Source organism: Struthio camelus, chromosome 3, assembly GCF_040807025.1.
Source record: "Struthio camelus isolate bStrCam1 chromosome 3, bStrCam1.hap1, whole genome shotgun sequence".
Taxonomy (NCBI): Eukaryota; Metazoa; Chordata; class Aves; order Struthioniformes; family Struthionidae; genus Struthio; species Struthio camelus.
Window position 1 is genome coordinate 31,201,670 of NC_090944.1, and position 25,232 is coordinate 31,226,901.

The following is a 25,232-nucleotide window of genomic DNA, read 5'->3' on the forward strand; positions in this document are numbered from 1 at the left end:
CGGTGGAAATCGCCCGCTCCCTTGCGGGACTGAGCTCTTCCCTGGCCAAGCTGCCAGTCGCTGCCAGCGGTACAGTCGCCACCGGAGAGAGGTGCGAACCGGAGCCGGGAAATCGCCCAGGCGTGGTTTCACGGACCCCTTCCTCGGCGCCGCTCTCTGGAAGCAGCCAGGCTGCGTCGCTTCGACGGCAACTATCAATTTTCACAAGTACGGAAGGAATCACGCAGCAGCGCTCTCTGGCATCCATTCGGTAATTTGTGGTCTTTAATGAGATCAGATAATTATAGGTAAAGGTACTGGCTGTGGCATCACTACTTTTTTTTCTGTTAAACAGGCATCTACTAAACACTATTTATGAGTCTGTTGTTTAGGTGAAGAAGGAAAAAGAAAAAAAAAAGACCATCTTGCAAACAAGACGTTTTCCCACGCGAAAATGGGAACAATACACAAAACCAGAGGGGATTTCTGCCACGGGAGGTCCGGGAGGCGACGGCAGCCTTATCGCTGAGGTCTGCCAGCCCCCACAGCCCCCCTGCAGGGGCTGCTGCCGCCGCACAGGGCCGCGTCGCCATTTAGCAACCCGCTGATCCCGCCACCCGCTCTTTGTAAGCGACAGGCAGGGCCCGGCAGCCCACAACACGCCCGAGGCCGCCGCCGCCGCCCCCGCGCCCCAGTGGTGCCGCCCCGCCGCCCCCCGCGGCGCAGGGCGATAGTGCGCGCCACCGGCCGGCACGAGGGGGCGGAGCTGCGCATGCGCGGCGGGGCAGCCGGCGCCGAGGGCTGTCGGTGCAGGGCGGCGGCGGCGGCGGCGGCGGCGGCTCCGCAGCGGGGCCGGCGAGCAGCGGCGGGCGTGAGCGAGGTCTGTGGGCCGGGGGTGTGCGGGGAGGGCCGGGCCTGCGGGGCGGCGGTGCTGGCGGCCGGTCCGAGCCGGCGGCCTGCGCGTCGCGGCCTGGTTTTGCCGTGCGAGGCGGGGGAGCTGCTGGGGCCCGAGTCCGTCTCGCCAGCGGCGGGGGCCCGGCCGGGGCCGCCCCCGTGCCGCCTCCGCGTTGGGGGCAGCTGGGAGCGGCGGCGCCGAGGGCCTGGGCGCTTCGCGGGGGTGTTTGTTGCGCGGTGCGGCAGGGGGCATGTCGGCAGGGTCGCGGCGCTCAGCAGCGCCCGCCGGGCTCCCGAGCACAATGCGGTGCTGCGGACCCGGTGGCCGTGCCGGTGCTACCGAAATCCTTCATAAAATGAGCTGGCGCTCGAGTATTTTTATGTCATCCTGGCTCTTGCCCTCGCCGCTCAAGTCGTTGTCCTTAAACTGCGTTGCGTTCAGGAAGTTTCAGCTAACTTGAGGCACTGGCTGCTGATCTGGTCAGTTAATTACGCTAATGCTGTTAATAATGCGTATTAATGTTGCATGTCTGCATTCCACCTGCTTCCTACATTTTTGGACTATGTTTTCTGCTAGAAAGTGATATAACGTTCAGGAACTGATTGCAAAGTCTTGTTCTGAGATACGATTCTGCAAACCCTTTTGTGTAGGTGGTCCCACTTACTGGAATAAGATTTTGCTGATTTGTGCCCCAGATTTGGATTTGAGATTCTGAATTACATTGAAAGCTGTAGGAAGCGATGGAGAATCCATGAGGAAAGAACTCTGTCATTGGGGAGTACTAGAATAGTAGATAGTGACTGCATGCTGCTGTTGAAATGAGAGTTTCATGCATAGGAAGATAGTATTTGTGTAAAGGATTTTTTCCTCCTTTTTTTGCCTTCCTACTTTACCCTCTTCTGATTTTGTTTCAATGTGTTATTTTGCACTGATAGAGATTTTGCAGGCTAACTGTTAGTCTTAAACACGTTGCTTACATTTTTTATATGGATAGCTAGATATTTATTCTTGAGGTGAGTGTTGCTAAGGGAAATAAGACCAAACTCTTATCTGTGATGTAAGTTCTCTATAGTTTAGAGTGACTTTTTTTTTTTTTTAATAAGACTCATTTATTTTTTTTCTCCTTGTTCCAGATGGAAAAGAAGAGTTCATGGTTTCTGGTTTGCACAATAGCAGAGACTCAGTAGTCATAAAGGAGACTAATGTGTGGATGAGAAGTGTCAAGCCCCTTGCAAGGCTTTATACTATAAAAAACAAGAAATGAATCCAACAAATGATGATACAGTGCTTGGGACCATATTTGACTGGGACTATCTCTTATGGGAAGTTCGTTTGACGTTTCTAGCTGCTGGTTTTTTAATCTATCTGGGAGTTTTTCTTCTGTCTCACTGGATGTCTTCATGGATGAGTACCACTTATCGTGCCTTGTATGCAAAGGAGAAGGTCTTTTGGAATATGGCAGTTACACGTGGTGTGTTTGGTCTTCAGAGCTGTGTTGCTGGTTTATGGGCTTTGCTCATAGATCCCGTTTTTCATGCTGACAAAGTGTATTCACAACAAAAGTGGAGCTGGTTTAACTGTTTAATAGCTGCTGGGTTTTTTTTGCTTGAAAATGTAGCTGTTCACTTGTCCAATATCGTTTTTAGAACATTTGATGTTTTCTTAGTAGTTCATCACCTCCTTGCTTTTGGTGGCTTGGCTGGTCTAGTACTTAATGTAAAATCTGGACACTATCTACCTTTGATGGGAATGTTGCTGGAGATGAGTACTCCCTCAACCTGCATTTCCTGGATGCTTTTAAAGGTAAGAATTTGATAATTTTCAAATTATGTTTATAATGGTTTTTATGCATTTCACTTGTCCGTAGGAAATCTTTGTGGTTTTCTCTGGTTTTGCAGCAAGACTGTGCTCGTCTAACTGATACCCATGTTGCTGCGATACGTGCTTTTGTCCTACTAATATTTCTGTAGGCCTCTATATAGGTTTCTGTGTGATGCTGTATGCATGCAGATGGTTTGCATTCATTCTGAGCTGGGGATGCTGTATGCATGTGGAATATCATAGCTTTGCAGGAAAAATGCCTGCGAGCATGCGTGGGTAAAAGCTAGGTAGTTGCATTAGTTCTAGAGAGTGCTCACTTCCTTATCTTGGAAGTGAGCACTTCCTTATATTGGAGTAACAATCTCACTTTTGCATACTTTCTGTTTTTGTTTTTTTAGGCTGGCTGTGCTAATACCTTTTTCTGGAAGGCAAACCAGTGGGTAATGATCCACCTGTTTCACTGCCGCATGATTCTTACTTATCACATGTGGTGGGTGTGTATTGCCAACTGGAATTACGTGGTGGAAAATCTGGGACTTCTTCATTTTATTATTTTATTTTCGGGATTGTTTGCAGTCACACTAATACTTAACCCGTACTGGACATACAAAAAAACTCAACAGCTTCTCAACCCAACTGACTGGAACTTTGAAAGTAAAGCAGTGAAAAATGGAAAATTAAGTGGTGATACATATCAAAAGAAGAGGATGTAACGCTGAAATGGCTGTCTCCTAAGATAATAGTAGAATTCAGCAGAAGAATACAATGCAAAGTAATTATTTGCCCATGAAATAGAAGCATTTGCAAGAAGCTCATTAACACAGTGGTTCCTTGCTGTTAGTATTCTGTGTGCACCAGAAGTATTTAAAAATCGTTGTCTGTATTTAATATATGCATACACATAAGATCTTAAACCTCTTAGTTAAGGATTATGCCAGCAGTTTTTTCAGGTTGGACAGTATTTCATGGTTTAGTACTGACAGGCTCTCTAACGGTGTCTTTTATCTTAACACTTCCAAGTGGCTTTGTAGATAAATTAACTATTAAGATTAACTTGCATCAAATTTAGCATGAATCCCATTTCACATGTGTTGGAGATACTGATGCTGAAAATTATGTTAGGAAGCTTGTGAAAATCAATTTTTACCCCAGTTAGGTATACATAGATACCAAGATCCTGTGTGCCTTTAAAAGATTCTGAGTGATTGCACTCGTCATATTGCAGAATGTAGTTGTAGCTGGGCTTTTGTTGGTGGGTTTTTTTTTTTCAGTTTAAGTGCAATTGAGGGAAAGGATCATTAGAGCGTTCACTGTCAGCGTGAGATATAGTTCCAAGTTGCCCTCAGACCGGGAGGAGTTCATTATCACTGCATGCATGTGGTAAGGAGTGAGGATGCAGATCTTTATTATGCTGGTGGGCTAGCTAGAGGTAATCGTAATGGTTCTTTCTGGATTGGAAATCTGTGGAATCTAGGAGTTGATTGTAAAACTTTTGGCTCTGTTTTATCATTGAAAGGCTTGCTGCTTGATGGGTAAAATATCCTTATTGTTCGTCCCAAATGAACAGTCATGCAGTTCGTTCCACTGATGCTCCTGTTAACGGTGGTTCTTCAGTTTTGGAAATCCTCTGTTGTAGAGATTTTTAGAATCTCGGGTGATTCCTCTTTAGAGGAAAACTTGCTTAATGTCATATAGAAGTTCAGTTGTTCTTTTAGTATTTTTATTTTACTTTGAAGGACATATGGAGTGAGGCTAACAATGCTTTGCACTTTATCTGCCACAGCACTAAACCTTTTCTTGACCTAGGGGACAGAGTTGTTTTTTAGATAGAGGCTTCGCAAATTGTAGTGGATGTTATCCTACAGTGTTGGTCTGGTTGTTCCTGGGTGAGATTTTATGTAGCAGATGAAGGTATAAAGATCATGATAGGAAAGAGTGACACCTAGTGGCAGGAGAATGACATAAAGGTATTGGTTCTGATGCACTAAACTAGTGATACAAAAGGGCCATCTGAAATTTTTTTTATGTAATATGGCATGACTGTTACGTAGTTAATGAATTTATTTTCCAAAATAATAAGCTTGAGAAAGCCCTGTGAAGAATTTTAGGTTAAGGCGCATATTAACTAGAGGCTTTGTGTATTGATCTGTGGTAGGACATACTATTTTAACTGTGGGGGAAACACTGCGTTCAGTGTAAATTGCCCATTTTATTTATTTTGGTGGGGGTGTCTTTGATGTTGTTCAGAGTGAGTGCGTGAAAGTAGTGGTCACATTACTCTGTTCCCTAACTCGCTTTGCTTGAGCATAGAGTTGAAGAGTTGCTCTGTAAGAGAGAGAAAACCTTTTACCATTAGGTCACAAGTTTATAGCCAAATCATATTGAGAGAGACAAAGTGGTGAATATCTGAGATCTGGCCATTCAGAACTAGGCTGAGAAGATCATAGTAATTTTACACGTTCATGCTATTTAGTACCCATGCTATTCAGTACCAAACATTTAATTTTGTGCTGCCTTCTTATTTCTAGGCAGGAGAGAATGAGGTCACACTGTTTTGGCATTATGGCTTGTGTGGATGCTGTCCTGTAGAAAAAAAGATTCTCCAAAGTTGGGAGTTGCATACGTCTCCTGAGGAGTTGTGTATGAGGGAATAATATCAAAAGTGCTTTAGAAGAAAGCAGAGGATGAATTCCTGAGAAACAGTACCCAAATATGTCATCCATGTGCATATCTTACAGAATCCAAACCTCACTTCCAGGAATTCCAGAGGGGAAAGATGGAGAATAAGTCACGAAATATCAAGACGATGATGCACTCTATGCAGCTTAACGTTTAAAGGTGTGGAGTCAATGAAACATTATTATATGAAATATAATATGAAATATTAATTTATTCTGTACTAGAAATACCAGCGAGAGTATTGCAAAGAATCCTGACAGAAAACAGAAACCTCAGAAGAGAAATAAGTTTGGGCCAAGTATGGAATTTTTATGGTGGCTGTCTGAAGGAGGTGAAGTTTGCGTGTGCTAAAGTAAAACAGTTGGGAGGTTTGGGGTAAATTTGAGGCTGAAAAAAAGAGATTGTGAGGTCTGAGCAGACTGGTGCCACTGAGATAACTATCCACCTGACTTCTGAGATTTAATTTTTTGCATTATTAATTTATGTCTAATGTTCCTACGTGTATTTTAAAACCTCTATTAAAAGTATTTTTGATCAGAACATGACAATTTTTTTAATGTCCTTCTTAGTGTGAGTTGTTTCAGGTAAGGATCGTTACGATATATCTCTAAAACCTTTTACGTGTCTTAATATTTAACGTGTAATAGCTAACAGCACCTGCTAGAACAAGAGAACTACACAATGAAGCAAATAACAGCATTTATTTTCTATTCATGTTAGTTTAGGGGGAGAGGAGATTTTACAGTCCAGCTAGAAATACAACAGGACATAAAAATACAGGCAACCTTTCTTCTTCATTTTGATGGTCTGGGTTTGGAGTTATCAGTTCTGTTACACTGAACCTGTTTTTTCTGCTCGAGTTTTTTGTTCACTGCCTTTTTGCTGATCCTTTCAGGAAGTTTGTCAGGTTTATGATTGTAGATGATTCTGTCTCTTTGCTCTAAAACAAGATTGAAAAGCTCTCTGAGGGTTTTGGTGTCCAATTACTCTTAAAATTGACAGCTGCATTTCAACCCAACCTAGACTAGGCATGATTTGTTTATAAATTTTGATAACATGAAACTAATCTCAGTCTTATTGGGCTTCTATTATAAGAGTTCATCTGCAATCTAAGGTAGAAAAATTCACCATCAACTTCAGTGATGGCTGAATCAGGCCACAGCGTATCCTGCTGCCATGTTTTGGAAAACTTTTGCATCAAATGTTTTTGGGTGAATTTTTTGATTGCCTAGGTGACTGTTAGAGACTTCGTCGTGCTTTCTTGTTGAGTAGGCTTGTTTAAATACCAGTTGTTGTCACCTTTCTTGCTGGTGCTTCATATATTTCTTTTTTCTCTTTTTTTTTAACTAATCAGAAATACCCCAGGCACGCATCCAGATCTAATTGTCTTCATACAACATTCCTAAATCGTGGTGTTTGTATTTGCTTCAAATTGTGTCCAATGTCTTCTGTGTCTTCTGCCCCCAAACCCAATGCTCCCCCCCCTCCTTTTTTTAATATTTACTCTTACCTATGATACTGGTCATGATCTTGTAGCAGTCACATTAGTACAATGATGCCTTTGTCTAATAGCTCTGAGCACATACTGTTGAGCCCTTCTTCTGTTTAATATCTATGTCCAAGTCTTCTTTTTTTTTTCCCTGATAACACTGTTAAAACATTAGGCATCATGTACAGTTGTAACATATACCTCTTAAGCTCAGGAAGACTCCCACTTGAAGTGAATTTAGAAACTTTAATGAACTAATAAATCCAGTTCTGTTCCTTGTACAACGTAATACTTGTTACATACGTCTTTACACTGTGTGCATAAGTAAATGTATTTTATTGAATAATTGTCTACTGTGAGTTTCATTTACTATGAAAGCAATGTTTATTAATTATTTTGTATTTGCTACTTGTAGCTGAAACAGTCTTTGCAGTGTACATACCAAAAATGTATTTACTCTGGCCATGAAGGCACTTCATTTGGTACGGCATGACACTTAACAGTTTAGTATGAGCCATGGTGGTGGTGGGGGGGGGGTTGCAAATGTCTCATAAATAGCAAAATACAATTTTAAGCATTGAACATGCATGTTTTGGGGGGTACTCACAGAGCTTAACTCCTGAGGCTGTTGAGCATCAGAGAACTAAAGGAAAATACTATAGTTATTGACAAAATTTACAGATGATTCAGTGGTGGGGAAAGCATTTAAACAGCAGGGGATCTGTATCACTAGCTAAACTGGGAATAAAAAACACAAGTTCTGATTTTGGTATTTTCTAGTGCAAAGTTGTAAGTTTAGAAAGTGCTGGTTACGTTTGCAGGAACAACTCCTTTCCTGTGAAAAGTGACAGAAAAGAGCTTGGTAGGAAGGGAAAAAGAAGTCACATTGGATAATTGAGCACGAGCTATGTCAGCAAATATTTATGGCTAATGAGATCTTTAGATTTTTTTTTTTTAACGTGTTCATAGGAATAAAAAGACTATACTCTGTGCACTTGCTATTATTCTGACTGCAATTGGCATATTGTCTTGTGTCAACAGCTGACCTCTCCTACAATTTTAATATACTTATTTATGCCTATGTTTTTTTTTTTTTTTCCTTCAGTTGAGAAGAGCCATACCTGGAAATGAAAGATCAAGCTTTGGTTTATTTAGCATGTCAAAGAGAAGATTAAAGAACGTAGGAACAGGAGTTTACAGTTCTGCTAAGATTTTTAGCAGTCTGCAGATTTGATTGTTTGATCATTGCTAATGACTTATAAAATACCTATAACTGGCTGCAAGGCTGAAATATTACGGTTGTGTGACTATGTTATGATGGAAAAATTAAAAAAAAAAATTGTTATCTTGCCCTCAGAGAAGTAGTTAAAGAATAATAGTAATGGAAGTCACTAAGAGGAAAAGGAACTTTTAGTTCCCCCATAGGTATTTGTTATCCTGAGGCTCAGTAGACTTGAGCAGTGGTCCAATTCAGTCCTACCTACAAGCTCTTGACCACTAACATGTTTCAGCAGATGTGTGCTTACTGGATGACTCTTTTCTTATAGGTTCAATTTGTGTCAAAAAATGTTGTGCCTTGCAACAATTTACTAATACCTTTCCTGACTTCAGCTAAGTTTCATTGACTGAAGTATGTGGGCAGGTCCTCAGATGATATGAAGTCATAGGGAGAAGGAGCAGGTGTGACTTACAGTAGGAAGTGATATACCTCAAGATGATTAACCCCTTATGGTAAAAATCTGGGCCACTAGAAGTGGGAAAACACTGGCTGAACCTAAATCTGGGGCCACTGGAGTAAGGAGAAAATTGCCCTGTGTTGTATGTGATCACAAGGAACTTTGCATTTATGGGACAGAAGTATGTTTTAAAGCCTCAGCTCTGAGTAACTTTCAGGAATTTTGAAGGAGATTAGACTACAGGAAAATAAATAGTGATTGTGATTGATGAAAAAAACACACACGTTCTTCTTAAACAGTAAGTGATACCTGGTCTAGGAAGCTTTAGCTGAGTGCTTTTGACACAACTGTTCCAAATCTCTCTTTGTAATGTAATTAAAGCTCAGATTGTGGCTGGAGGGGAGGAATTCGTTTGGGTTTTATTTTTGTTAACTGCCACTGCCTGCTTACATCTCCATTTATGGTTCACAGAATCACAGAATGGTTGAGGTTGGAAAGGGGCCTCTGGAGATCATCTAGTCCAACCCCTCTGCTCAAGCAGGGTCACCTACAGCACGTTGCACAGGGCCCTGTCCAGATTGCTTTTGAGTATCTCCAGGGAAAGAGACGCCACAACCTCTTTGGACAGCCTGTGCCAATGCTCTGTCACCCTCCCAGGATAGAAGCTTTTCCTCAGGTTCAGTTGGAACTGCCTGTGGTTCAGTTTGTGCCCGTTGCCTCTTGTCCTGTCACTGGGCACCACGGAGAAGAGACTGGCCTCATCCTCTTGACACCCTCCCTTCAGATACTTGTACACGTTGATGAGATCCCCTCTCAGTCTTCTCTTCTCCAGGCTGAACAGGCCCAACTCTCTCAGCCTTTCTTCATAGGAGAGATGCTCCAGTCCCCTCATCATCTTTGGAGCCCTCCGCTGGACTCCCTCCAGTAGCACCATGTCTCTCTTGTCCTGGGGAGCCCAGAACTGGACACGTCATCTAGCCTGTTGGCTTATGCACTATGGGAACAGGAGTGGCCGTTTCCAGAAAAGGAAAAACATCTTTATTGCATACGTAAAACAGGCATTTCTTGTAAAATCTGTGCTCTTTCTGAGTCACTGTTACAGGAGGTATGAAGCCTAGCTAAGCCATAGGCTTGTCCAGAGAGTAATGCCCCGAGTCAGAAGCTGGCTCTCTGTTAATGACATCTATCATTCACTGTTCAAATCATGGTTTTGTTTTCTAATTTTAATTGGAGAACTGAGTTGGTACGTTTCTTGCGTCTCATTGTGGCTGAAGATGTTTTGGTTTGGATTATTAACTGTTTTTATAATCTTGAACTGTTTTTTGTTGTTGTTGTTAATAATCATTAAAATTGAAAAAGTCGTGTAATATCAGCAAAGTTTCAATTAGAGTAGCTGTCCCCTGTCTTTTCCTCCCCTTCCAGAGGCTGGACACCATTCAGAGTCTCAACAAAGCTCCACAGTTTTGCTTAAACTCCTAAAGTCTAGCATGGATAGGTGGGGAGCTGTGCAAAAGTTGTGCTGTTGTACTATGCGGAGAGAAATAGTAGAGGAGCCGCGAGGAATGGGAGATGCTTTTGCTCCACCTCTCCTGCACAGTAATACAAGAAATATATTTGTTCGTTTAAGTAACTGATGTGTTTGAAGGAAGCAGAGCTTGGCAGTGACTTAGCGTGCTGCTGAGCAGCAGCACGGTTCTCGACCATCAGAGAACATGATTCAGGTATAACCAGCTCCGCTCTGCTAAAGGTTGCATAGCTATGCACCAACTGAGTTCGTACTCTCCATACAGAACATGTCCACGCTGTGATCTGTAAAACAGTGCAGCCCAGCGTCGCAGGACCGGATGGCGAGGGAGAGATGGAGGAAGAGGAACGGAACGGCAGTGATATGATGTGATAAGCTGGCGTAAACTGTGCCTGCACTAAATAGGAGCAGGGGGTAGGGAGATTTTTTCAGGCTAGGATTTGATTTGACTGCCTGATTTTACAGAGGCTGTTTTTAAAATGGTTGAAATGTTCAACTCCAAAAACAGAGTCGAGATGAGGTAGCCATTGGGTATTACATTGGGTAAATCTTAGTATATATTTTTCCAGAAATTACATTTTATAAATCAGGAATAAATTCAAGATGAGCCAATTCCTCCTCAAATATTTGTTTTTTAAACTTGATAACAGTAGTAAGTATTGATTTTAAAAAGCCTCTGTCTTTTGTTCTATAATAGCCAATAGTATTGTTAAATTTGACCTCTCTAGTGCTTGTTTTCTAGCTGATGCGTTTTCCTGGTGTAGCAGGAACTAAATTGGGCAAATCAGGCGGAGAACTACATATTTACAGTATTAAAGTTTTGGAGTTTTTATTATTAGTGGTAAAACTTCTGTTACAGTAGCCCACCCATGAAGAAGCCAACTAGGAGGAGTGCTCTTCAAGCATGCGCGCAGAGGTAGAGCGCATGCGTTCTGGAGCAGACACTTCCAGAGTCTGTTGCTTGTGCAGTGCATTTTTATTCGCAGTCATTGGCATTTTTTATTATTCTTGTAAGAATGCACTGTGCAAGCAACTGGCTAGCATAATTTTAGTAGTTGCATCTGCAGCAAAGTCCGCAAGATTAATTGAAGGAGAGGAAGTAAAGATGCTCACATACAAAGCTCCACTGTGGAATGTGTGTGGGAACAGACTGGGGTGAAAACAACTCATAATGGTACTTGTATGAATAAAGTCTTTTTCTGTAAATAAGCTGCAAAAGAAACATGAATGTTATGAATGTTAGCTATTCAGATGTTTTCAGTTAATAGGGAAATATGTTTTACTTTATAGTTCTTATCTTATTCCTAGAAAAGTGTTAGTGCACATTTATGCTGAGAGTGTTATTCAGTAATTGAAATCTTTTGATCTTGTTATGGTACTGACATTAACTTGATAATTTGGAACAAAATAAATGAAGGTTTTTAATTAAGCAAATTATCATGACTGTTGCTCTAGCTGTCAGCCCCCAGATGGGCTTCCAACCTTACAAGAGATGTTACAGGCTCTGGATCGGATTGACTAATCAGCGCTCTGTTCGCGACAGTGTCACAGTGCAGAAGCCAGTGCTCTGGCAGCACGCTCTGCCTTCCTGTTCTGCCTCGGCGCAACAGCACCCGGTGCGGTGGAATGGCAAAGGTAACGGTGCAGCAAACAAACAGAAGGACCTGTGTTCAAGGAGGCTGAGACAGGCCTAACTTGAAAGGAAAAGAGTGCAGCCTACTCAAATGTCTGACAAGGAAGACAAAAAGCAAGCAAACTTGCTGGGCAGTTGCTCGCAGCTGTGTGCGTGTGTGTCTGCGTGTGTGTCTGCCTGTTTTCTGGTGAGTCAGCTAGAGTCACTTTTGAGTCCTTGAAGACACATGACCTGAACAGAGGAAGTGGAAGTTTAAAACTAAATTTTATCTGATATGATACCTGTTACTTTTGGTTTGAAATATTTATTTCTTCATGTAATTCTCCTTTAGCTGCCTCTGCTGCTTTGAATACTTAGTTCACATTAGAGTAGCATACAAGCTGACGTTGTTTTCACTGCAGTGTCCTCTGACATTTAAAGACTTGTGAGGATGTGTATTGTTTTTTGTACTGGTACTTGATAGTAGCAGCTACAGGTACTCATCTGGCCCTGTTTTAGAAAGGGCAGGTGGTATAAGGCAGCTGGAATATATTGCTGTAGTTGTAGATGTAGCGTGCAATTTCCCTCTCCTGCTTTACTGTTTCTGCTGCCAAAGGCACTTTGCCATGTGAACAGTGCCGTTTGCCACCAAAACTGTGTTCACTGAAGTTTAAGCAAGGCATTTGGATGAATTCCTTGAGTGAAAAGCTATACCAGAAAAGGGACTAATTTTAACCTTACAATTGTATGTTCACATTATTTGTAGTTATACAGGTTAGAGAGCTGACTTTCCTGCATTCCTGGACTGTCTAGTTATGCTGGCAGAATCTTTTAAGAGTAAATCAAGGTGATCTCTACAGTGTCTTGAAAGGAAGGCTATGTAGCCAAAAGTAGAATAGTCCAGTGAACTAGTTGGCTTGGAGTAGATAGGAAACATCCAATACGAGCTTGATCAGCTTGTCTTGTTGGTCATATTTACATGAAGACAGTGTATCCTTGAAAGCAGTAGTAGTCTTGCTTAGGAGTCACGAGAAATAAATGTGAAATAAATGACTTTAAGAGGCTTTGGAATGAGATTGTCAAGGCTGGTTGTTTATGTTGTACCGTGCTGATCAGATTGCAGTTGTGCATTAAATAAGTAGATTCTGTCTGATGCTTTAACTCATATTTTTTAACAATTTACTGTTACAAGTACCGCAGTGACATAAAACTTGCCATGTGGAGTCCAAGTCCTTCTGATCCAGTCTCCTGACTCAGAAAGAGACCAGCAACAAATCCCTAGGGAAAACAAAGTTAGAGTAGGATTTTCACAACACACCCTTTCAGCTTCTGACAGTCTGTGACGTAAGGATCTTTTGAGCTGGGGATTGCACTGGAGCTGGTGTTCCAACAGCTGTTGATGAGCCTGTTCTCTCTGAATATGTCTAATCCCTTTTTGAACCCCTTTGTATATTTGGCTGAACTGGACAGAGCAGAAAAGTGGTTTAAGGGTAAGTTGGGACCTTTTCTAGGGCATCAAAGCTCCCAACTAATGTATACTCTAAGGCTAAAAGAGCCCATAGTGTGTTCTAATTCATATCAATTTGTTCTTGTACTATCATTGTCATTTTATCTTACATAATTATGTTCTATCCCTTGAGGTCTTTGCATATTCATGAGAGCAAAACAATCTGTTCTTTTTCTTTTCCTAGTCATCCTAATAATTCTCATTTGTCTCTTTTCCTGCTTGGAATTCCTCTTTCTTAAATATTGCTGGCTGGAGTTGTCCATAACATTTCATATACAGTCAATACTTTGTACTACATTAACATTTCCTTATCTTCACTGGAAATAGCTCTGCTTCAGTCTAAGGTTGCATTCGTCTCTCTTTCGTGGTTGCATGGCCTTAGTGCTTCGTAGTCCTCCTGTGACAGCTAACTGAAGTTTTTTTATTTTTTTATTTTTTTCTCCCTCATTGGTTTTCTGCAGATGAGATTCCTGCTTACAATTAAATTTTTTTCTTAAGTGCTTGACTTAGACAAGGATGTTAGATCCTTAATGTGAGATTTTTTTCATATGTCTGAATTGCACCCTGTTCCTATAATTTAGTCTGCAAAACTATCAAATGGAGGATAGCAGATATCCATCCTTAATGTATTATGGATATTGATGGTTTTTGCTATAGCAGGATTTTGGGAGAGACCTTTTAGAAAAAAAACTGGTTCATACTCAACTTCCCATTGAGAGAGACTGTTTCTGAATAATCAAAACTATGAATTTTATGTAATAGAAGTAAATTCTCATATGCATTTATTGTGACATTGGCTGATGTGCTCGCCTTGACAACAAGGAGCTGATGTAACAACAGAAGGATTCTGGTGCAGAGGGATATTGAAATTTAGGGAAATTTGTGCCTAGTCTAGCTATCTGAATTGGCAATCTGAGAATGTGACTTGCAAAGATTTCCCATAAGCAGAACTCCTCAAAAGGAGTTAAAGAGGTTCTAGTACTGGTGTAGTGGTTATAAAGTGGTTATAAAACAGTGGTTATAAAACTATGTTGTCAAGTTCTGGTATGCTCAAAATTAACAGATTGTCTCCCAGTAATGGTGCTGACACTGCAGGGAGACCTGGAAGACTGGGCAGCGGTGGATGTCATCTCAGAAACCAGCTGAACAATGCTTTTAAGCTATTAAACTAAATGTTAGTTTGGTTTAACAGTCTAGATTTACGAAAGTAATTTTTTAATGTTAAGTATCATCACTCAGCATTGATAAGGGAAGCTGAGGAGAGGTGTTTCTTTACAAGGCTCTAGCCTGAGTTCTGCAGCTGCTCAAGTTAAGCACGGCTGTGGGATGTCCTAGCTCGGAGTGGTTTCTGAATGACATAACTGAATGACATAAGTTTTTCGTAGGGATATAGTTAAGAAGAACAGGAGAAACGAGGATTTGAAGCAGTTTCTGAATTTTCAGTGGATGAAAACTCGTTAAGAGAAATTGCCCACTACATCATCTGGTAAACAGAATGAAGCAACTGAAAAGGCAGGCTGTGGGAGATTTTGGTAATCTAAGTTTTAGTTATCTTATTCACATTTCATGCGACTTTTTGGGGGGGGGGATGTTTTACAAAACTTTTTTAGGGGGTTGGGAGAGCAAACCAAGGAAATGACATTGTATTCCCTTAGGTAGGGGTGCATGCTCTACTCTGATGAGTTTCTATCTACATTCAACCACCCCAATTTCCAGGGAGAGGAGAAAGGGGTCCGTTCCTCACAACACTGCATCCCATGGCGCCAGGACACTACGTGGTCTCCAAAGAGTCTGTAAAATGCCCAGTAGATGTTCTACTGCAGTAGATACCTGAGCTATGGTGGCTTGCAGGTGAAAGGTATCTTTGCTGAAGCTCCAGTAAGCAGGAATGAGAGTAAATAAATTCCGGTGAGGTATCCTATTGTACATCTGTCACCAATAAGGCAGATTTAACACCATCTTAGGATCTGGTTAGACCAAGCATCACATTAATTTCTGGAGATAGACATATCTGTGTTCTAACTATTGACCACTAATTATGAGTAGCTAGATAATGAACTGGTGAGTACAGTGATTGGATGGTGACTGCTAATAGGATGTTGCCTTAGTAAATACTAGGAAGAGCGGAAGATATTTTGGAGATTAGTACTGAATTATAGTTTGATCTGCTATTGTTGGATTTATCCAGCAAGGTTTCTGTAGTAACTTTTTTTGGAATTAGAGAAGAAATTGATTCTGGTTGCCATACTTCAAAGAAGTGATTGTCAAAGATCAATAGGGTTCAGAAAATAGGTTTGTCACTACCAGTGAAAGATAATTATGAAAGGGAGAGATTAACGCACAACTGGATCATGAGTTGGCTGCAAAATGAGAAGGATATTGCTAGTAGCTGATCTTTTCAGTCCAAGAATCACAGGCCAAAAATTGAGCATTTGATCTGGAAATAAGTCTGCTCTTTAACATGGCCTCTAAGGATAATTAGTTATTAAATAGTTTGCCAAAGGCAGATTCCCTGCCATTTGAATTCTTTAAGTGTTAGTTGGATGTGACTGAAGCGCAGTGTCTTTTAAAAATTACAAGAAAAAGGCTTGATGCAGAAATGACTGGAAAGAATGGTCACTCTATTAGAGGTTGAACTGAATGTCATAATGGTATTTATGCCTTTACCTTTCCATCTGATCCAATATTCTCTTCTCAGTTTCTTTCTAATTTAAAACCTATTAAGCTATGTGAAAACTATTTTAAGTCCACACTGTAACAAAACACGTTAAAAAGAAATAACTTTGTAAAGACTGACACATTTTGAAAGTAGTGTTTTTAAATTTTAATTTGTAATACAGTTTAAATGGACCCGTATGCAAACACTGGATGGTTGTGTTGCATTTGCCTAATATTAAACCGTAGACAAATGAAAAAAAGTAGGAGAAAGGTGGATTCATCAAAAAATTCTTTCAAAATACCACCATTTTCTGTTAACTTTTTCATGTAATGATATTGAATTTACTATATTTGGGCATATTTTATTATTGGCTGTAGCATCACTGGATGATGCATTGATTTTCAGACAGCACTTAGTTTGAAGCTTTCATATTTAAAGTACTCCAAGGATATTAAGTGGTATTTACAGGTATTAAACAATGATTGTAATGTATTTAAGAGCACTTATTTTTCATCATACAATATGACAGATGTGTACATGGATATATGGTAAAGTACATGTTTTCAAAATAATTACATCTTGTAAAGGATTTTTTCAATGTTATGACAAATATGCATGGGCACATTCAGTACTGAATCATAGTAACGTGAATGTACAAATGATTAACATTATTTTCAGGATAAGCATGACATGCTTGTGTCATACTGGCTTTGATTGTATGGTTGCCTTGGTCAATACTGATCTTCCGTGATTCTTGTTAAAAGGAAAGGAGCAGTATAATAATAAGAAAAGGCAGCAAGGATCTAAGAAAGGTGAAGTTTGAGCTGACAGCATCTTTAGAAAACTTTTATTTTGGTATGCTTAGATAAGTTTAATTCTGAAGACTATTACAGAGTTTTATTTCAAGTGATAAATGAGATTTAATTCTCAAATAGGTACAGTGGCTGAGATCCTAGCATGCTAATGTGCTATTCAGGAGAATATGAGGCTGGCAAAAACGTTAATTTAGGTGACGCTTATGTCTCATTTGTCAGTAGTGGGGCTGACTGAACTGCTGGTCTCCTGCAGCCAGACAGCTGTAGTCTTCATCCATCACGCTGAACTCCACGGCGATGACCGCGTCCGTGCTCCAGCGACTAATAACTGCACTGCTTTGCCTCCCTGCGGCTCCTTCCATGTGACAGGTTGTGCTAAAGCAAACTGGTACTCAAAGAAAGAGGTGTGAATCTGCAACAGGAAAAGATGGTCTCTAAAATCATTTGCTCTTCAGTTAATGAAAAACATCCCATGCAAAAGCCGTTACCATTTAAAACGATAATAACTTGGTTTTCACTCAGTCCTTACGATTCAATGCTCACCAGTACGTATGTATTTTATTAATGTAACTTTCAGAGCTTTTTAGTTATTAGTTTCAGGGTGCCAATTCAATGCAAATTCCAGAAGTTACTCTATGGAATAAATGAGCTCAGGTTTTATTTGTATTCAGATAATTATTAGCCTTTCACATATGCATATCGTAGCTACGATTTAGTTTGTTTGATTGTAAGGTGGCTTAGCCGCTTCTGTCCGGGAAGGAAGGCTGGCAGTTTAAAGTAAAGGCTGTTCCATCTCAGAGCTTTTAAGGGTTTTGGAAGAGTCATCTGTAAATTTAAGTATGTCTTTGGCAGGTAAAAGCGACCAGGACGCGCTCACTGAGCAGTGCGGGGTCCGTAGAGGTCACAGTGTTAACTGGAGTGTTAATGACTCGTACGAAGAGCCCATAGCTGCGCAGGACTTCGGCAACATTGGGTCCCTTACGTCTGCAATACTGAAAACTGAATCAAAAGTTCTTAACACCCTGCAAAGCTATCTCTTCGTGGTCCGGAGGGAGGAGTTCCGCGGGCAGGTGTACGAACGCCGGGCCGGGCCGGGCCGGGCGGGCGGGCGGGCGGGCGGCGGCCGCGGTCACGTGCGGCGGCAGGAATGCGGCGCGCGGGGGCGAGGGCAGCGCGCGAGGGGGGCGGTGAGGCGGGGCCCGGCCCCGCCCGTTCCCTCCCTCCCCTCCGCGAGCGGCGGGCGGCTGCGCCAACCGCGAGGCTGCGGGGCCGCGCGCTGCCCCAATGGCGGCGCGCGCTGCCCGAAGGGCCGGCAGCGGGCGGGGGCGCGCCGGGCGCCCAGGCGTTTGAGCGCGGCGGGGAGGGACGGGGCAGGCCGCGGCCGCGCCGCCGCGGCCGCGGGGGAGGCGGGGGCGAGCGGTTCCCGGCTGGCACTCGGGAGCCTCTGCTGTGCGCCCGGCGGCGGCGGCGGTGGCGGTGAGTGCGCGGCAGCGGTGGCGGCGGGTGGGCGCGAGAGAGCGAGCGGCTCCCCGCGGCCGCTCCGGGCCCCGCTGGGGGGGGGGGGGGAGTTTCGTGACGTGTCCGGCCGTTGGCGGCCGTTGGCGGCCCGCGCGGGTGTCTGGTCCGAGGGGAGCGGCCGCCTCGCCGGGACCCTGCGCGGAGCGCCGCCGCCCTGCGCGCCGGGGCTCGGCCCCGTCCCGGCGCGGCGACTCGCGCAGGTAGCGCGGAGCGGAGCGATGCTCTCCGCGGGTGACAGCCTGTGAGAAACCCAAACTTTCCAGCCGGACTCGAGGGTCTTTTCTTCCCGCTATTTTAAGACGCTGTGTTTGCTCAGTGTTAGCTTTGTAGCTAGCGACTAAAACGGGTTAACATTCTTGCGACTCGAGGGGGAAGAAAGCACTTTGGCACTGTTGCAGCTGTCCCTTTCTGTATTTTTTGTTCTGTGTAAAGTATAAAGATTTGATTTGATTTATTTATAATTAGCACTTTAAACTGTTGAAGGGTTTATGGAGTTGTCTGTGGTGGTCCCAGGCCATGTGGTTACCCTTGGAAGATGCCCTGCTCTTTAAAAGGTTGGTCAGTCATTCACCTAGACGAGTAAGGATCTTTCTCAGTAGCGATTACAAGATGCTTGGAAGAACGGTTATTAATAACTTGCCTGTAGCAACGCTTTATTTTAAAGCCTGTCAGGTGGGGCTTGACTTTTTGATGAAAAAGACTTGTATCCATCCTGAATTCTGGCCTTTTAATATAAGTATTTATTCAGTCCTCTTTTCTTCAGAGCTACCGAGATATTGACTTTTATCTCATGGTAGCAGCTTTTAAGTTGTTCAACATAAAAAATATTTTCTTTTTCTGTTGTGCAATTTCAGTGTTTACAGTAAAAAGATATATTTCTTTTTTGCAAGAATCATTTTTATTCATGGAATAAGAAAATTTGAGTATTATAAAGCGGTTCATACTGAATAAATACAGTGAGGGTAGGTCAACATATATTAGTTTGTGACTATTATTATTGTAAAGAAAATGGTTATTTTCCAAAGAGGGTTTACTCTGGTTAGTAAACCCTGGTGAGCAGTCCATTCTGTAGTGAAAAATGAAGTATTACATTTTTTGAGTTTTCGGTTGGTGCTTAGGAGATGCAGATTTACTGCTTGAATGTGGAATATGTTGGGCATCTACAATTGCATTATTCACACAGGAGTTCTGGCTATTCAGCACTTTTCTTCAATAGGCCCTTCATTCTTTTCACTTGGGTGATCTGTTTGATCTTGATAATCTCTCTGACTTTCTTCATTTAATCCATCTTGTCTTTTTTTTTACCCTGAGGCTCAGTAGCCCGTGAACTAGTTACATGTGTTTATCTGGCTATGAACAATAGTTCTTTAGACACTAGCTTAAAATTTGATACTTCTGAAAGTTCTACAGTGCGATTTCAACACTTCTATAATACAGCCTACGGACGTCTGAGCTCACCTATGGTGTTGTGCCTGAGACACTCCGTATGATGTGAGTGGAGACAGGGGTCTTGTCATGGGACAGGTGCTGGATGTGCAGTGCATGGGGCTTTTGTGACTGATGCCACAAGTGTGGGGTCATGTTGGGGGGAGAAAGGAGTGTGGACAGAGATTGATGCTTGAGGGATGCATTGTCCTGCGGGTCCCGCAGAGTAGTAGGACCCAGCAGGGAGATGTGGTGCAGTGCAAGTCTCCCTGGATTGTGGGGTCCATGTGTTGCAGGGTATGGAGAGGAGCCTTGCTGCCGCTTATGGATGTGTGCAGTGCTGGTGTTACAGCTGTGTAGTCCACCAAAATACTGAAAACACTCTTTCTTCTGTAAAGAGATCTGTCTTCATGCTCATCCCCAAGACCCCATATCTGAACAGGAAATAGAGTTACTTTCTGGAGATAGGATGTGAGGTCTGCTGATCAGTAGGCTATGGTAATCCTTTCTTGGAGTAAAATACTATGAAACAAACCTTAGCATTTCTTGAATTCAAGTTTAAAAAAAATTCATAATAGTACGTAAATAGTATATTTATATTCTGTTATTTTTCAAGTGAGAGAAAAAATGAGATCTGGGTACGTCTTTTTTCTTCTTCTTCTAGTCCATTAAATTCAGTGGAAATGTGCTGATTTACAGCATGCTAAAATACTAAGTTTAGATGTGTATTCAATACAGAATGGTTCTGATTATCCTAAACCTACCAGCTCTTTAGCGTGTCTTAACTATAGTTTTCTGGAATCTACATTTTATAAAGTACAGTCTTAGTTCTGAGTAACTTGAATTTCTAAAATTAGACATTGCAGCTTTCTTTTGAAATGTTTTTGGAAGTTTTTAGTGTCAGTATGGTTTTTTTTGGTCTCATGTAAGTCATACCTCTTTACAAAGCTTTTTATACTGTTAATCACTTTACGTGTATAAAAGCTCATGTTGACTATCTTTCCTTTTTCTCAGGATATTCCATTAGTTACTACTTCATTGGCAGGGGTTATCTTTTCTTTCCTATTTCTTTTAATGTCGAAAGTCTCGGCATTAATAAATACCGATGAAGAAATATCGAAAGCCATTGAGTTCTTCGTTTGACTCTGAGCTATTTAGGAGTCCTTGTGTAGCTTATAAACATTTGAAAGGAGAAAACAAGCTTGTCTAAAACCTGAAATACTATTGTCAAACTTCACAATTGTTAATGGAATTTAATGCAACTGGGAATAGTACATTACTCATTTGTATAGCAGGAAGTTTATTAACTGCTTCTATATAAAGTAGAAATTAATTTTAGTATCTGTAATGGAAAGTTTATCAACCTCAGTCCATTTTGGAAGAAGTCAGTTTTCCTTGTCTGATGTGCCAGGAAACAAATCCTCTAATCTGGGAGAACTATTTTTGATTTGTTTTTTCAGATTAAAAATGGCATATTGTACAAAGCTGCAGGCAGTTTTATTTGTACATTTGTAATACTAGACTGCTCTCTGTTTTGTATATTATAATGGAGAAATTAGTGGAGTGTAGTATTTTCATCTTTGTGTATGTAGGATAGTAGGTTTTTCTGCTTCTGGAGAGGAACTTCTGTTTCACTGTTGACTTCTTTAATTGCATCTTTCCATTTTACAGTTTCAGGTTAGAACTATAAAAGGGATATCGTGAAGAATCATCTTATGCTCCCTAAATTTAAAGGCACTTTTGAAGTTGTCCTGTAGTAAGTTCAGCTTCCCCATGGCTTTTTGAACTGCAAGTATATTTCCATATCATGCTGGGATGCTTCCTGCAGAATACATACTGTAGCAGTTGTCCCGTATAGAAACTTAATTTGGAGCTATAACGTATAGTTTTCTCTCCTGTTCCTATTCATATAAACTCCTGTTTGTTGCTACAACTGTTGATGGAACATTAATATTGAGAAATTGCTTACTGCCTCTAAAAGTAGTTTAGAAAGTGGAAAAGTGCAGGAAAACCACACCTCCACAATCAGATTCCTGGAAACTTTCAGAGGTTCATAGGCTGAAGCCTGAGAATTACTTAGAAAGGCTGCAGACAAGTTGTTGGGGGAAAGGTATTCTTTATCGTGAAGAAGAGAGGTGCGTTAGGATCGTTACAAGAATTTTTCTCTGTCTTTAATGCTCTGTTCTGTTTTCACATACTTCTCAGTAATGTCGCTATGTACATATGTAATTTGAAGACAACAGAAGCTTGGGAGTCAAGGTCTGCCACATATCTGTGGAAGGAGAACGCTCGAGAGCTTAGTTGCTTGAACTTTTTTTTTGTAGTAAGGAATTTGACTTTTACTCGCATCAAAACACTTCAGTTTATTTTGAAACCAAAGATATGTAAGTGCAACTTCCTTATTTAAGGTGAAAGAAGATGAATAAAGCTAAATAAAATTTGAAAAATATTTTTACAAACCTGTATTTTTTAGATCTGAATAATGATTCGTATTTTATTCTGAATTGCCTGAATCAGCAAAGCTGGGGGAAGCGATGCGTAACTGTACAACATTGATTTATGTCTTACACGCTCAGTCAGGAAGCCTGAAGCTTAATGTCAGATGCGTAGGCAAAGCAGTTAACCAGAGCAAAATAAATTGTTCTACTTAAGTGCTGGTGAATAGGGGCATTATCCTGGGAAAATCTGTTTCAGTGACTTACTGTACTGTACTATACTTGTTACTTGGGACTGAACCATGAATACAAACTCTTAGGATTCAGCTGAAGGTCAAAAATTTGTTCTCATTTCTGTTCTCTAATCTCTTCTTTAGGAGATTGTGGAAACCATACAGATATTTTTCTTTCCAGCCAAAAATATAGGAGAATGTGAGCATTTTTAGATATTGCTGGATGATTTCTGCCTCCTGCATGGGCTCATCTAATTAAAGATACATGAAAAGTATGCATCTCAGAAATTTAAAGAAAGGGAATAAACACTGAGATCCCATTTTACAGGTGAGGTAATAGGTTATTAAGAAATAGAAATATCTAAATCTCCTACAAGGACCATAGTGAATATTGAGCTTGTGGCTCTTGACTTTGTTTTACACTCTCCTAAAACATTCAGCATCTCATCCTCAGTATTATTTTAAAGTTGTATGCATGATATTTACATTATTGCAAACCGTGGATTGACTAATGTATGAGTTTAAAAACTCCACTTTGAAAGTAGAGTTAAAAGCTGGAGGAGGAGGAGATCTACCTGATCAGAGTTGCAAGGCAAAGAAAGAGTGAAGTTCAGTGATGGCTAGAACGAGATGCAGAACCCATGTTTCCATGGGAAAATGCATTCCATTATATTCCACCCCCCCCCCCAAAAAAAAAAAAAAAAAAAGAGGGCTATTCTGTGCAGGTACTCTTACTATTGTTCCCTACATTAATTGATCTTTTACCAGCTCTATTAATTCATATCTGTATTATATAAGAAAGTTTTGGTGTTACAAAGAAATTTGTGTTATATTCCCAGAGCATGCGCTATGAATGTGTAAGTTGTGATTAAGAAATGTATTTCCATATTTTATTCCAGTGTTTCTAAAGTAACGGTTTGGAGTAATAGTCTATTTATATTCTCAGTAACTTTATTCATCAGGTGAAACCGGTTTTACCAATGGAACAGTTAAGTAATGATCAGATATAATTAACTGTGTGTAGTGGGTTTCTTTAGTGAGAGAATGTTTACTTTTCCAAGGGCAATAGTACCCGAAGAACTGAAAATGCTTAGGAAGACTTTCTGTCTGGGATAGGTTTGCTGATATGAGTAGGAACTGAATCTTCAGTTCAGTGTATCATTTCATTTGTGTCATTGAAAAGAGCTCCTAATGGAAATTTCCTTCGACAGTCATCAGTATCTTGAAACAGTCTATGCTGTATAAAACTAGTACTCATGGATTTAACGTGAATTTGAGCATGACTTTCTGCTTCTGGGTGGATGTGAGGATTTGATACAGCATTTTTCCCTCTAATTGTATCTCCTGCATCCATAAAAATGTTTGCTTTCTTTCTTGGAAGCCAAGGTTGTTCTGTATTAAGAGTTTGATTTGCTGGAGAATTAAAAGTTTTCAGAAGGGGGCATCTTCCCTGTGACAAAATTGCTGAATTTTACAAATGGGGCTGATCGAAAAGCATTAGAATTAATGGCTATATTGATGCATGTTTTATAATAACATTTATAAGCTCTCTGCATAATAATTCGAATTTTCATTATATATGTGTATTATGATAATATATGCAACTAAAGCGTTGATGGATTTACATCACAGTTGAAGTGTTCTGCAGTATGTGAGAATCTTCACAGAAAACTCCATGAGAATTTTTACAATGAATTGGGTACTTATCCAGTAGTAAAAAAAGATTAGTTTGAATGAAGTTTAGAAGAGGAAATTTTGGAAGTAAGATCATTTTTCCAGATAAAGTTACTTGCTTAATTGCAATCAAATTTTTTAAAAAATTTGCTCTTAGCGTACATATTTTTTGATTTTGTGCATGCGACCAAAAGAAAATGGTCTCAAACCGTTAACTCAGCCTGTGTTTGCGGTGTGGCACAGAACAAAAAATGAGCCCTCACTAAAAGTACGAGACACCAGTATTCACTTCTAATTCTTCTGCTGCTTGTGATTGTTATAGTACACCACCAGCATGGAATCCAGAACCCGTGATGATGCCCCTTTTCTTCCTTTATGGTGCATCAGAGGCATCAAGGACTTCAGAATGGGATCCATAGTGCATTGAATTGACTGATAGGAAATTATTAAGAATAGGTATGCCGTATTAAAACAATTACCAGACGAAAGATGAAACTAAGGGCTCATTCAATCTGAGTCAGGCTCCCGAAGTGTATGTTCAGGTATCTGCTTGCTTTTCTGGTCTCGACTACTTTTCATCTGTTCTTCCAGCCCCCCTTTTTCCCCTTCTCCCCACCCCCCCCTTAAATATTTGTATGTCTCAGGTTTGTTATCTGTAAGTTAAGCATAGTGATAGTGGCCTTAATAAAATACATATTTGTCTTGGATTCAGCAAGGTTATTGTCTGAGCAGGTGTACTGCAAGATGGGTGACAATCTGGCTGGATGAGTTGGGCTCAGAGGTGGTTAATGGGTTACACTCTACCGAGAAGCTTGTAACAAGTAGAGCACTGCAGCTATCTGTCCTAGCACGTGTCCCTCATCCTGTTTAACCTCTTTATCCATGACCTGGTAGGTGACAAGCTGTTACTCACAGAGTTTGCAGATGACATGAGATCTGGGCAAGAGGGGAGCTGTTGATGCATTTGAGAGTAGGACTGTCATTCAGAAGGGCCTAGGCAGGTTGGAGGAGTGGGCTGACGGGAACTTCAGAAAAGTCAGTAAGGACAAATGTGAAGTCCTGTATCTGGGAAGGAAGAGGTGTTGGCTATGATGCAGATTGCTGCCTGACTGCCAGGGTACCAGCTTTGCTGAAAAGGGCCTGGGAGTCTTGGTGGGCCATGAGCTAGCATGAGCCAGCTGTGAAAGCTAATGGCATCTTGAACTGTACTGGGACACAGCCAGTAGACCAAGGAAAGGGATTCCCCTTCGCTTGGCACTTAACAGGCTGCATCTAGGATATTGCATCCAG

At 41.2% G+C, this 25,232-nt stretch overlaps 2 protein-coding genes across 8 annotated transcripts in view; both read left to right on the forward strand.

Moving 5' to 3' along the window:
• Positions 1-758: 758 nt before the first annotated feature.
• CLN8 (CLN8 transmembrane ER and ERGIC protein) lies at positions 759-5,914 on the forward strand. Of its 2 annotated transcripts, XR_011140086.1 has the most exons (4): positions 759-859; positions 2,008-2,677; positions 3,094-3,467; positions 5,224-5,914. XR_011140086.1 is itself a non-coding variant. In XM_068937320.1 (3 exons), the coding sequence occupies exons 2-3, from the start codon at positions 2,135-2,137 to the stop codon at positions 3,406-3,408; spliced, it is 858 nt and encodes a 285-aa protein (XP_068793421.1). In that variant the 5' UTR covers positions 759-859; positions 2,008-2,134; the 3' UTR covers positions 3,409-5,914. The 2 variants fall into 2 exon arrangements, 1 of the variants encoding a protein (XP_068793421.1); XM_068937320.1 differs by having other exon boundaries at positions 3,094-5,914.
• A 12,088-nt stretch (positions 5,915-18,002) lies between these two features.
• ARHGEF10 (Rho guanine nucleotide exchange factor 10) overlaps positions 18,003-25,232 on the forward strand; it is a 119,589-nt gene continuing 112,359 nt past the window's right edge. For 2 of the 6 annotated variants that reach the window (XM_068937321.1, XM_068937326.1), the window contains exon 1: positions 18,025-18,133. The gene's annotated coding sequence lies outside the window, so the exon portion shown is untranslated. Of the gene's footprint in view, positions 18,134-18,709; positions 18,730-25,232 lie in introns of those variants that run through there. The other 4 variants (XM_068937325.1, XM_068937324.1, XM_068937327.1 and 1 more) reach the window with 4 other exon arrangements.